Source organism: Thunnus thynnus, chromosome 6 (genome assembly GCF_963924715.1).
Source record: "Thunnus thynnus chromosome 6, fThuThy2.1, whole genome shotgun sequence".
In the NCBI taxonomy this organism is placed as follows: Eukaryota; Metazoa; Chordata; class Actinopteri; order Scombriformes; family Scombridae; genus Thunnus; species Thunnus thynnus.
This window is the reverse complement of record NC_089522.1, coordinates 27,167,605-27,180,856: the sequence shown is the minus strand read 5'-3', so window position 1 is coordinate 27,180,856 and position 13,252 is coordinate 27,167,605. Positions and strand designations below refer to the sequence as shown.

General features: G+C 41.9%; 2 protein-coding genes across 5 annotated transcripts in view; both read left to right on the top strand.

The window, feature by feature from the left end:
- magi3a (membrane associated guanylate kinase, WW and PDZ domain containing 3a) overlaps nt 1-5,187 on the top strand; it is a 121,219-nt gene extending 116,032 nt beyond the window's left edge. The window contains exons 18-22 of one of the 4 annotated variants that reach the window (XM_067593100.1): nt 12-72; nt 190-327; nt 483-621; nt 917-989; nt 1,897-2,034. In XM_067593100.1, coding sequence (XP_067449201.1) covers nt 12-72; nt 190-327; nt 483-621; nt 917-969 — 391 coding nt within the window. In that variant the 3' untranslated portion in view covers nt 970-989; nt 1,897-2,034. The other 3 variants (XM_067593101.1, XM_067593098.1, XM_067593099.1) reach the window with 3 other exon arrangements.
- A 510-nt stretch (nt 5,188-5,697) lies between these two features.
- Nucleotides 5,698-13,195, top strand: LOC137184955 (lysine-specific demethylase 9). Its single transcript, XM_067593103.1, has 7 exons — nt 5,698-6,327; nt 6,796-7,469; nt 8,941-9,078; nt 9,753-9,895; nt 10,085-10,252; nt 10,406-10,514; nt 10,648-13,195. The coding sequence occupies exons 1-7, from the start codon at nt 5,706-5,708 to the stop codon at nt 11,179-11,181; spliced, it is 2,388 nt and encodes a 795-aa protein (XP_067449204.1). The 5' UTR covers nt 5,698-5,705; the 3' UTR covers nt 11,182-13,195.
- Nucleotides 13,196-13,252: the final 57 nt, after the last annotated feature.

Below are 13,252 nucleotides of genomic sequence, written 5' to 3'. Positions count from 1 at the left end.
CTCTGCGGTAGGAACGGTGACTCTCTCCCACCAAGCGAGATGGGAACACTTATCACGTCAGGCCCTAAACAGGTGAGACCGTAGCCATAGTTACTGAGTGTTTCTCTTTTTTTTGTGATAAAATACATATCAACCATGTAACAGCAGTTTTCCAGGTTCCAGCTCATATTCTTGTGTGTGAACAACCAGGGCTGTTTCGTGGTGGAGCTGGAGCGCAGCCAGCGAGGCTTCGGCTTCAGTCTGAGAGGAGGGAAAGAGTATAACATGGGCCTGTTCATCCTTCGACTGGCTGAGGACGGACCTGCTCTTAAAGACGGCAGGATACATGTGAGTTAACTTGCTTGTCACTCTCTGACCTGGGAATAAACTGGTCAACACTACTTTGCACTATAGCACTTTAACTTAAAAAGAAGAAAAGAACAGTAAACGCACTTATACTCACTGTTTGTGACATGTAAGAATGAAATCTATTTGCATCACAGGTTGGAGATCAGATAGTGGAGATCAACGGCGAGGCCACCCAGGGCATCACACACACTCGGGCGATTGAGCTGATCCAAGCAGGAGGCAGCAAAGTTCATCTGCTGCTCCGACCTGGCCAGGGCTTAGTCCCTGATCACAGTGAGTGACAGCTGAGAACTGTCAGTGTTTGCCATTGCACATAGATCTATGCAATAGCATATTAACCATACATATATAGAAGCTTTTGTATGGATATGCTTGACAGCAGGGTGCTGAGTTTCTTTATTCTCATGCATGTGTTGCGAGCTTCTCTCTTGACCTGTCTCTCCTCTCATTCTCTCTCACTACTTTTTATCTTAATCTTCCTCTTGTGCTCTTTATCTGCCTTGCTTTCTCTGTTTTTCTGCATCGGCACGGCTGTCTATTTCTACCTATTTATCTCTTCCTCCTATAGGTCTGAACTCTTCTTCCACCCTGTGCTTCTACATGAAACCAGAGCATCACTAAAGGCCTCACTGCTTTTCTTGGTCTGTCCCTAATAACTGTGGTAAACCTTGTACTCCTCCTATTTTTGCCTTTGATCTCTCCTTTCAAAGTGATTCATACCCCAGATTTTAAGTGTCGTTCTCTGTCCCTTCCTTTCACCCTATGATCAATCTGAAATAGATCAGTTATCTGTGACTCAGTAAACATCCCATTTATCATACAGTGAGTAGAGGGCTAAACCAAAGCAGTGAGTCCTAGAAGAACGAACAGACCTGCAGGAGCACTGGGAGGCTTCAGAGCCCCGCAAGTTATTTTAAGGGTACAAAAACCTTTAGATGCCACTGAACACACACCTCATCCTGAGCGTGAATGAAGATGGAGACATAGAGAAAAGTCCTTAACTAGATATTGATCAGTGAGTGACAAGTGGTAAAAGGATCTGTGTGCATTCACTGGCATCAACCTTACAATATGAAGACAAAAAATTAGAATGAATTTCTATGAGTTGTTGCTCCTAGAAATCCAAAAGCTCATTTCAGCACCACTAAGTCATCACTCTTCACTTTCTGTCTCTGGTTTTTTCTGCTGCATAATCTGCTCTCAGTCACAGCTGTGCAATTTTTATCAGCTCAGGGGAAAATTGAAACGTCAGTGCGGGGCGAACGCTCGCACCTTTTTCTGTTGATGGCTATGTCGTTGGCTGATACATATCTCAACCAGGGCAAATATTTAGAGGGATATTACGGAGGGTTATTATATAAAGCGAGCTAGGTGGAAAAAAAAATATTTTCATAGATGAGAATATTGTGCTTTTGTTGCATGACATGTATTATTATCTTTATTTTTTCTTGAATGTGCAAAATGTATTCTATTAGCTTGTTTTTCCTTGAGAACACATGTTTTTGCACAGCTAGAATTATTTCTTATTCTCCGCTGCTTGCTTCTCAGGTTCAAAGGACAAAGTAACCATTCCAACCTCAAGCTTTCCCAGACTTTCTGTATCTGACGGGCAGTCATCTCCAGCTTCTCCATCCTCTGTCTCCCTCTCTACCTCGGAACTGTCTCCTTCTTCACCCAAAATAACCGTTGAGTTCTCTGGGGGGGACCCTAGGGCAACCGGGTCCCCTGTGGCTGGGCAGGAACACGCACAGCAAGCTAACAGATCAAGAGGACAGCAGCTCTCCCACCACAACCATAAGCGTACCACCAGCCCCAGCACCCAAACCAGAAAAACAAGCAGGAGCGACTCCAAGTCCGCTAGTCCCAAGAGAGCCACTGATGGCTGGGCAGATCACGTAGAGCGCTCCCACAGCCCCAGAAAAACAGAGCGAGGCCACAGTGGATCCTTAGAGGACATGAGCAGGGATAGAAAAGCCCAAGGGCAGAGAGACTACCACTCCTCTAGCCCCAGGAAGAACTCCAAGAGGGAACATGACCCTGCTGTGCCTTTGAAGAACCTGGAGGACCCCCAGAGCCCCAGGCGTCCAGCTGGCCAACAGCCCAGCGTTTCCTCCGGTGAAGGGAAAGACTGGAGATACAAGGATGAGGATGTAGCCTACTGGCAGGAGAGGGGGGCTACAGAGAGTGGAGACAGAAGCTGGGGGACCAGCGATCGCCACAAGAAGGGAAGAAGGGCTGAACAAGAGGCACAAAAATCGTATTCCCCGATCCACAGGGAGAGGGCGGCGTCGGACGCTGACAGTAGCACCCTGAGCCGGAGGAGCGGAAGAGACAAGGGAGATAAGGAATATCGGGAGAGTAAGTACCGCGGGCCAGGTGAAGAAGTGAACAGAAAGGACCCCAGAGGTTCAAGCAGTAGCATCCAGGACCCCAGCTGCAACGGCACAACTATCAACAAGAAGGCTCCCATCACTCCGGGCCCATGGAAAGTTCCCAGTTCTGCCAAGATCCAGTCCCAAGATCCAGTCCCACACAACATATGAGGGTATCTAATATCCTCCCCGGACTCTCCATCTATGTTAAGATAAAGCTGAGCCTCTGAGAGATAGACGGTTAAAATGGAAGGATTTTTTTTTTTTTTTAGCAATTTCGGACAAAGCAGATCACTGTGTAACCAGCAACATAGCTTCTCACTGCTTTTTTTTTGTTTTGTTTGTTTTTTTCACCCAGTTTGCCTCCGTCAGTTTGCATCAAGCTACTGATGTCTGATCTGACATGCGTGCTCATACCTACATATGAGTATTTGTGCGGTGATGTGTGGACATGAGTGTGTAACAGGTGGTTTTCTGAGTGTGATTTTTTTTTTTTTTTGGATGTGACACTGAAGTCTATTTTGTGCCAATCAGAGACTCCGGTTATAAAGAAGCTGCTCCATATTGCACTCACTGTGAGACTGTTTGTGGGTAATAAGGTGAACTGCTCTCCCCATCTACCCACCTCAATGAAGGATCCTGCTTCTTTGGTTTTTGTTTTTTTTTTTTGTCACTTTGAAGGTTTAAGGCACATTCATTCTGTCACTTCCTGGAAAGATTGATTCACTCTCGCTGTCACTGATGGATGTATTAAAGAGATGAAGCTGTTGAGTTTCTCTTCAGTTGGCTGAAAAAGGTGACAGAGTATCCTCTAATTTGTTTACTGTCTTTTTTTTTTTTTTTTTTGAGAGAGAGAGAGAGAGCCCGACCAGAGTTGTGAACTATGTGTGTGTGTTCGACAGCTTTCATACACGGAAAGACTTTCAGAGGGTGGACAAGACTACCCTGGAGCTTTATATGCATCAATCAGCAGACCAGATACTTGTGGTTCTAGTTCTAATGTTTGTTACATGTGTGTTAATAATAAAGCATAATGTAATTTATTGAAATTATATGTAAACAAAAACTGTTAGTACACATGTCCATGCTGACTCATTTCACTTTTGATGTGGACTTATAGAAAGAAATAGAATGTGTAGATAAAGCGTCACAGTGTAAAACACTTTGTTCAATGTGGTGACCGGTTGACATACTGCTGTTTCTCATTGTAATATCTAACACATCATACAGTACAACACTAAACTTATAGGAACTGCACAGTCTATACATTCTATTTCTAAGATTTCATGGTCTGTGAATGGTCACGCGAGCCTGATTCATAATGTTGTCTACTGTTAGCTGCTCTGTATTTTAGGTCCTCTGGCTATGTGTGTATGTATACAAACAGACTGGTAGGCCTATGTATTTTTAGATATCGCTGTAGCGTTGACTATACTTAATCTGAGACATTATTTAACAAAGTGATTACACATATATTGACACATATTTTAGATAAGTTGGATTGGAACAGAGCTTGATTGTAAGACGTGAGACCTCTGCCTTCGACTTATTAAAAACTTTAAGAGACGCTTGTATTTTTAATCATCGTAAATCAAGGCACAAAAACTTTTTTTTTTTCCTCATTCTAACCTCCAAATCTATTTTTGATCAAAACGTTTTATTTAATCCATGACCCTATATGTGAGAAAAAGATAGTGTGTATATTTTTGACTTTGTTAGTCATTAACAACATCACGCCTGTCACTTTTGTGATTATAAATAAAGCCAGACTCCCCAAAGAATGCAGTTATTTTTCCACTCAAGGAGGGGAAAGCCATTAAAGTATGCTGCCCTTCGGCGGTTTGCACATAGTGCATGATGTGAAAATGGCTTTAACGGCTGCTTCTTGGGGAGTCTGATTTGAAATTACACTATAAAAATTTTGGGGGAATTTATTGGGATCTGTTGTGCTCTGAAGACAAATTTTAGTGTTGTTTCAATGTCGCTACTGTGGTGTACAGAGACATCTAGTGGTTCATACACTGCTATTCACAAACAAGTCATTGCTTGAACTGTACCCTCATCAGCCTGCCTGTTAAAGGATGTACAGAAGTAACACATGCATCTCTTGGTCTGTGAGATCACTTATTAATTTATTGTTCACTTTATTGTCGATACGATGGGCTACTGTATTATTTACTGTTCATGCCATTACCATGTATGATACTGTGGCCTTGCATTGCTCCAACATATATTAAAAAAAAAAGTCTTTTAGTTTTGACATCATGGTAGTTGTAAATGTTTATAAATTGTACAGCACCTGTATAAATATTTGCCTTCATGCAGAAAAAAAAAATCCTCTGTAAATCGTTTCATTATTTTTTTAAGGGAACTGAGAGGAAGAGATATAAAATGGGTGAAAAGAAATAATCTGGTCATGGCATTCTGTTCATGCACTGATAAATAAAGGTTTACTGAATAAACATGACTGATGTCTTCTTCTCATGCATTTAGATGAGCTAACTATATTGAGGCATGCTGTTGATCCTGTACTTACCTTTGGTAAAACAATTAGGTGTTTTACAAGATTCACACGTTCCTTCCCGCCTCACATACATTACAATATTACAGAGTTTTAAAAACTTCTTTTAACACGTCAGGTTCCTCCTGTTTATCAACATTAGCATAAGGTTAAGTGGACATTTTCACTTTAATAGTAATATGCCTCACACTGATTCATTATCGCTGTATACAGTGAAGCACTGCCTCTCGTGGCTATGTGATTAAATTAGCCATGACGTCACTTAAGCAGAAGTGAGTGCGTGCGAGTCTGCACGCAGTCAGTACAGTAACAAAACTCAAACTCCCGTGTAGCTTTGCAACAGAAGTAAACTACATAACCCACAGTTCCACGCGTTACGCATGCGCAACACAACCAAAAGAGCAACAAGGACTACAAATTCACGATAGGAGGACTACAATATTTGTGGGACATGCGCAGTAGGGATGCCGAGTCCTTTAAATGTACGTGCAAAGATGGCAGCTCATGTCGACTTGCTCCGTGGAAAAGTAGAAGAAGAAAAGATGAGGGACAATCTGGATAGATTCTTCAAAGAGAAGAAAAAGAAGAAGAAAAGAGACCTGTCGCCGTCAGCTGACAAACGGGAGAGGTCGGAGAAAGAGGCGAAGAAAGTGAAGCTCCATCATCACCATCACCACCACCACCACCACCAACACCAACATGCTGAGCACCGGACCCAGCAGCCGCATCAGCTGCAGCAAAATCCTCAACCGCGCAACTTCAGCGGGGATAAACATGTCCTGCACAGCCACCACCACCATCACCATAATCACAGCCTCAGCAACGGCACGAAGAAGAACCTGCTGCCGCCTGTGCCTCCTCCTCCTCCTCCGCCGCCGCCGCGGAAGGTACCAGAGCAGCTGCGGAAGAAGCGAGCGGTTCCTCCCGAACCACCAGCTGCGCTCTTCACTTTCACGCCTCTCAAAGTGGCCCAGGCCAAACCCCAGGATTACAAAGAGAAGCATAGGGAGAAAGACCTGAATCTGAAGCTGAAGAAAGAAAATACTGAGGCAAATGTGAAGCACGCAGAACTGAAGAAAAATAAGGGTGAGTTTTGTTATTTTGGGGATAAAGAAAAGGGGCGTACACTGTTGGGGGTTTCCATGGGTGACAAGTTCCAAGAGGTTTCAGTTGTTTCACTCACCTGGGGTTAATAATGTAACTGAACATAATTGCAATGAGTGTTTTGGTTATAACAGATTTCAGTCTCTGTAACATTTACCTGCCCTCTTACAGGAAGCGCATACTGTATAATAAAGCACTAAATCCATATACTTTACAAAATCTTATTAAATTGATCGTGTGTCAATCATCTCAGGGTGCATGGCATGGTATAAGTCTGGTAACTACTGTATAACAAAGTTGCGAGTGTGAGTAGCCATTGCTAGTTAATGTTAAGTTAATGTTTAGTGCATTGGTTAGAGAATAATCCAATGTGGTGTTCAGCAGGGTTGCAGAGTATTACATAGCTAACCCTCCACTGTCTGACTTTAACCTGTATCCCTGTACCTGTAGAGCCAAGGCCCCACAACGAGAATGTCAAGTCTCTAACACTGGAGGAATATATCCTGAAGAAGAAAAAGAAGAAGAAGAAGCACCGTGAGGATGAGCACAGTGCCAAGAAGGTCAGATACATGCACAACAAAGCTGTTCAGACTGTATGCTCGGGGCTCGGAGCGGATCTCACCCTGCCCGTTCACCCTGATTCCTCTCCGTCTGTCAGCGTGAAACACGAAAGCAATCGCCAGCCTCCTGCCAGAGACACTGTGGACGACAACCACCAATCCTACCTCCATGCTCTCAAACTGGGACACGCTCCCTTCCTCTCCCACCAAGACCACTACATCCGCAGCTCCTGCCTCCAGACAGGCACCAGGTTTGGACGTTTCATACATGAGGAAAGGCAAGCTAACGGCGGGGCGTCAGTCCTGCACGCCTATGCCGATGAGTTAGCCTGTCTCAGTCCGGCTGAGATGGAGTGCTTCGCCCAGGAGTTCCTGGAGTTGGCCTTTGCTGAGAAGCCTAGAGGTGCAGCCACTTACGCCTTAGCAGTGGTGCACAGCGCGGCGGCCTACATACCTGACTTCCTGGATTACTTTGCCTTCAACTTCCCCAACACACCAGTCAAAATGGAGATACTGGGCAAGAAAGACATTGAGACCACCACTATTGCCAACTTTCACTCTCAGGTATGTGAAAAGACACGTGGACCTAAACAAAGGTTTTGAAACCGCACTCAATAAAATCCCGCACACTTCATGAATCCATTTCATAGATCACAGCCTCTAAAGAGAGCATAACTCCATTATTGATTAACCTGTTGATTATTCTCTTCTTATTTTCTTGATAGATTGATGAATTGTTCAGTGATTCTTACAGCCCAAGTTGACAAAATTGCTTTTTTTTGTCCGACCAACAGTCCAAAACTCAAAGAGACTTGATTTACCATCATAAAAGTGACGAAAAACCAGCAAATATTCACATTTTAGAAGCTGGTGTCAGAGAAGTTTTTTTACAATTTTGCTTAAAAAATTACTTGAACAATTAAGATAAGACTTTATTGATCCCTGATGGGAAATTACAGAGACAGACTGAGGTAAAAAAAAACAAAACATAAAGAACTATTTAAATAAAATAAAATATATGATTAAGGAAATAGAGGTGACACTAAAGAAGCTATACACAATATACACATTACTATAAATAATGAATAGACTATAAGAGTTGTACAATTAATTTCGACTATCAAATTGTTGCTGATTAATTTGTTGTTAATTCACTTAGTGAATAATTGACTAATTGATTCAGCTCCAGTCTGAATCATAAAATATTGTGAGCTGCTCACTAAATTAAATTAGATACGTTGTTTGTTTCTTTTTTCAGATCGGTGGTAAAAAAAAAAAAAGACGTCATAGAACGGCATAGAAAAGGAAGTGAAATGATGGTGTATTAAATATAATTTTGATTACAGATCATGTTTGACTCCTGGTAGTTTACTCGGTTCAAAGTACACTTTCGTTAAATCAGAAGTTGTGCTGGTGCCAAGTCGTCCCTGTTCTTAAAGAGATTTATTAGAGAGCGAGAGTTGCTTTTGTTCCATGACGTCGTGAGATCGTATCTACTCTCACTGCCTGAGAAAGATGGCAGAGAGAGACAGAAAGTGAGCCAGGGTGTCTGCATACAGTTTGTGATGATAGATCTGCAGAGGACACCGAGAGCTCAGTGGTGTTCTGTTTATGTAGGGAAAAAAGACCTAGCTTGCTAATTTCACTACTGGAGATGCTTTGAGAGCAAAGTGATTACACTAAAATGCTTTGTTGTACCTACTTTACCCTTGTGGGTTAGTACTGCATAGAAAACATGTTCTAGTGCTCACATATCAGGATCATTATGTTATGCAGGTTCATGTAGCCTCAGAGCCCTTTCTCTACAGCCATTACACAGCTGGCACATTTTTACACCGTTACCTGCAGGAGCTGTGAGATTATTTGTAAAACACACATCTCCTGAAGGTAGAGCAGTGATGACAATACTTATAATTAGTTACTTTCCACTCAAAGAACTTTTTGGTATAGCAATCGCATCTTGTACCTCAGAACAGAGACTGAACATGCTCGGTCGAACAACAGACGGTGACGTTAACTGTTTTTCATTCTCCAGGTGAACCGGACTTACTGTTCAGGAACTTACCGGGCCGGACCCATGAGGCAGATCAGTTTGGTGGGAGCTGTGGATGAGGAAGTTGGAGACTATTTCCCAGAGTTCCTTGACATGCTGGAGGAGTCACCCTTTCTCAAGGTCAGAGGAAGATTTATTTTTGTATTTTTGTCAATATTCTATAGAAAAAGTTTGTGGTCCAGCTTACACAAAACAACAGTTTTGTAAGTTCAGACCTAATATTTATACTTTACTGTATAGATACATAAAAAATATGTAATCATGAAACTGGTCTAAAGCCTTACTGAGAGTCAAAACAGGAACAATATGTTATTGACCGCCACCTGATATGATAGGGGAACTTAAACTCACAGCGCATCCATGAACTGTGCATCCTCCTCTATACTTTAGGCCAGAATCACTCTTACTGTGGTGAATACAGTACGTTGGAAGCTCATTAAGAAGTACAAGTACCCCATATGGTCAAATCGCTCCATTGCTGATGCATTGTTATTGCTGTAACATCTGTTCAGTCTGTTGGTCTTTTGCTAACAGTAAAGTTAACATAAACTAAATCAATTTTTTGTCATTACATGGTTGCTTTCATCAATTTTTTAATTTCTGAGATTCTTGTATACACAGTAGATGTGCCTACAGGTGTCAGCAACATATACATGCTTTACTGGTTAAAGCAAAGTAATGTACATCAGGTTTAAGTGGGATCTTATTCCTAGGTTGGTCCTGTAAATTAGTTTTAATACCATAAAACAAAAACTCACATCTCTGTTTATGAATGTCTCCGTGTGTCACCACAGATGACCCTACCATGGGGAAGCCTCTCGAGTCTGAAGCTGGACTGTCGCTCTCAGAGTGATGACGGGCCCATCATGTGGGTGCGACCAGGAGAACAAATGGTGCCCACTGCTGACATGCCCAAGTCTCCTTTCAAACGGCGCAGGTACAACCCCAACTGCAAAGGAAATGTATGGTTCCATATCCATAAGATGGAAATATAGAGAAAAGTAATTGTGATGATCAATTGAGGCAGAGGTAAAGTGCAAACTATACCTCTTGTAAGCAAACACAGGTGGAAATCAGTCTTCTCTTCCTTCCTCTATCACGTCCCCTCTCTTATCTTTTTGTCTAGGTCGATGAATGAGATCAAAAATCTTCACTACCTGCCGAGGGCCAGTGAACCCAGAGAGGTTCTGTTTGAAGACCGGACTAAGGCCCACGCTGACCATGTTGGCCAGAGTTTCGACTGGCAGAGCACTGCTGCAGTGGGAGTACTGAAGGCTGTGCACTTTGGAGAATGGTGAGTATTTTTTGGCCTGCTTCACCACAAATATTGTGGTTGTCAATATTTCGGATAATTAGACTTAAATGGACATAAATGCATGATGGCATGTGATGAGGACGGAGAAGTGACTTGTCTGTGTGCTTTATGCTTAAAAATAATCTCTTACAGGAATAATCGACCTCGGATAACCAAAGATGTGGTTTGTTTCCATGCTGGGGACTTCAATAAAGTTGTGCAGATGCTGCAGCTGGATCTCTATGAGCCCCCAGTATCTCAGGTGAAAACTGGAGTTTTAATACATAATCTACATGGATGTGTGTCACAGTGCAGATCTTTTTGTTTGATTATAATACTACAGGTAATGTACTGCTCAAATTTTAAACATGGAACCACTGTGTATCTTCATGCAGTGTGTCCAGTGGGTGGACGACGCCAAGCTCAACCAGCTGAGGAGGGAAGGCATCCGCTATGTCCGTGTCCAGCTCTGCGACGACGACATTTATTTCATCCCGAGGAACGTCATCCACCAGTTCAAGACGGTGTCCGCAGTCTGCAGCCTGGCCTGGCACATCCGCCTCAAACAGTACCATCCGGAGGAAAGGGACAAGGTGGAGGAGCACAGGCCCAGCGATCTCAGCCCCTCCTCCGGCCGAGTCTCTTTTCCCTCCCCTGCTAGGCCTGACGCCACCGCAACCCCCTGTGTGCAACCACAAGGAGACATCCAAGGTGGGGTGGCCAAGACTGAAGAACTAGAGTTCCAGAGGCCAGCAACACCTCCCCAGGAGCCTCAGCCGGCGCCTCCACAGCCCACCAAATCTGCTCATTTGCCCTCAACATACCAGGATCCCCACCTTTCCTTGGCACCAGTCCACTCCAGCTGTACACCTTCAAATGAGCCGGCCCTTCCAAAAACTCTAAGCCACACTGTAAGGTTCTCTAAATGACTTCTGTTCACCCTCTGCAACTTCTCTTTCTATCCACTGTGGGAGGTATCTGAAGGAATTTTAGACTAAAACTGACATCTGTGTCAATCAGGAAGCCTTTCAATTTAAATTATTCTTAACACTTTTTAAAAATCTTTTAATGTTGGTTAAAAAAAAAAAAAGTCTCCAGATGTTGTGTTTTTCAGCCAAAGTACAATATTTAATGGGACTATAAAATACTGCATATTTAGTTATTTTATATTTGATAGTCTCATTCAAGAGGTGTGTATCATAAAGAAGCTATTATTTTTAGACTTACAATATGAGTTGCCATGCTTAAGCAGGAAATTGTTCAAGTTACTTTTTTGGCAGAATTATTTAATGGGAGATGGAATCCAAATGTGCAGCAGTTCACAGATACAGACGGACTGATTGTTTACATACTTAATATATGATTACTCTGGAAGCATGATGTTGACATTATACTGTTTTATTCATTTTAGTGACAGGGGCATGTAGACTAACCTCACCCAGAAGATACAGTGGACTCAGTTTTACAGATTGAGGGCATTGTTAGTTGCCTGCAAAGCCGTCACTTTGCTATTTGAGTCAAAAGATCGGCACATACAGTACAGTATAGGATGTCCTGGATCGGTCATAGCCAGTAAACATAGGATCATCAAAATGTGTACTTTTTTGTTTGGAAAGACTAAACATTTTTATCTTTTTAAATTGAAGAAGATATCATTTCCTTTTATCTGAGACTAGGCAAAATACAATTATCAAAATAAGCTACAAGCACCTTAAAGGTGCAGTGTGTAGGGTTTAATGGCATCTAGCGATGAGGTTGCAGATCGCAGCCAACTGAATACCCCTCACCCTCCCCTTCCAAGCGTGTAGGAGAAACTACGGTGGCTGTGAACCTCGCAAAAAAAGGCAAAAGGCCCTCTCTAGAGCCAGTGTTAGGTTTGTCCTTTCTGGGCTACCGTAGAAACATGGCGGTGCAACAAGGCCAGCTCCGTGCAAGAGGACCTGCTCCCTATGTAGATATAAAGGGCTCATCATAAGATAATGAAAATATCTTAATATAATATAATGATTCTTAATTTCTTACACTAATTAAAACATACTTTTCTATTCTATTTCTGCCAAGTCCGCTCCACTAGGTGTCACTAAATTCTCCACACTGCACCTTTAAACTTTTTTGTTAGCGTTATAAGTTGCAGTTTGAAAGATTGTTTATTTAAATGCTATTTTATACAGTGCCCTTTTTCTTACTGTTGATACCGTTTTTTTTTGATATGTTATTTATTTTCTTATGATTGAGTTTAACATATGAACACAGGTTTATAACCAGTGAGGAATATTTAAGATTATGATCTACTTATAGGAGCACTTCTTAACTGACGAAGGAATTACTGCTATTGCACTTAGCAATAAATTGTCCTCTAAGTCTGGAGTATGTCTTCAGAATATGGTGTGTAAATATAATATGTTGGTATAGCTGGGAATATGTGAATGCTGTCGGTGCACTCAAGTCATTTTTTTCATTTGATTAAAATCCATTCACACTTCTAGTTTTAGGTTGTATCCACTTTTCTGAGTGTAATTACGTGGTATCATGGAAATGGGAATGCCAATGCTGTCTAGCTTAATCAGATATACTGAGGCCTCCTACAATAAATTCTGTCTAAAAAGACCTTCACTTCTAGTTGAACATGGTTACCCAAAAAATTGTGATTTGAGATTTACAGCTCATCTGAACCTTACAAAGGCTTTCTATAAAGAAAGTGACTGACTACATCTTAGTGCCTTGTACTGTATTTGGTTAGCCTCATTTAAAACTGTGAGGTTTATTTATTGATGATGAATGGGATGATAAAATGTGTAAAACATAATTTTAGTGAAATGTATGCCTTTCATACTAGATCCTGTTCAGGAAGCAGATTTTTTTTTTTTTGTCAGAAATATGGCTGACTTGTCTGTTGACTTACTAACTCAGCATAGAAATAAATTGACAGTTACAGTTCTGTTACATCTGCCTTTTTTTTCATGTTTTGTTGTTAAGCTCTATGTTCTAGGACCTTTGCTG

Coding starts and splice junctions, on each gene's coding strand:
- LOC137184955 (XM_067593103.1), top strand. CDS start 5,706: ATGCCGAGTCCTTTAAATGTACGTGCAAAGATGGCAGCTCATGTCGAC. Junction 7,470..8,940: donor TTGCCAACTTTCACTCTCAG/GTATGTGAAAAG, acceptor TTCATTCTCCAG/GTGAACCGGACTTACTGTTC. Junction 9,896..10,084: donor TCTCCTTTCAAACGGCGCAG/GTACAACCCCAA, acceptor CTTTTTGTCTAG/GTCGATGAATGAGATCAAAA.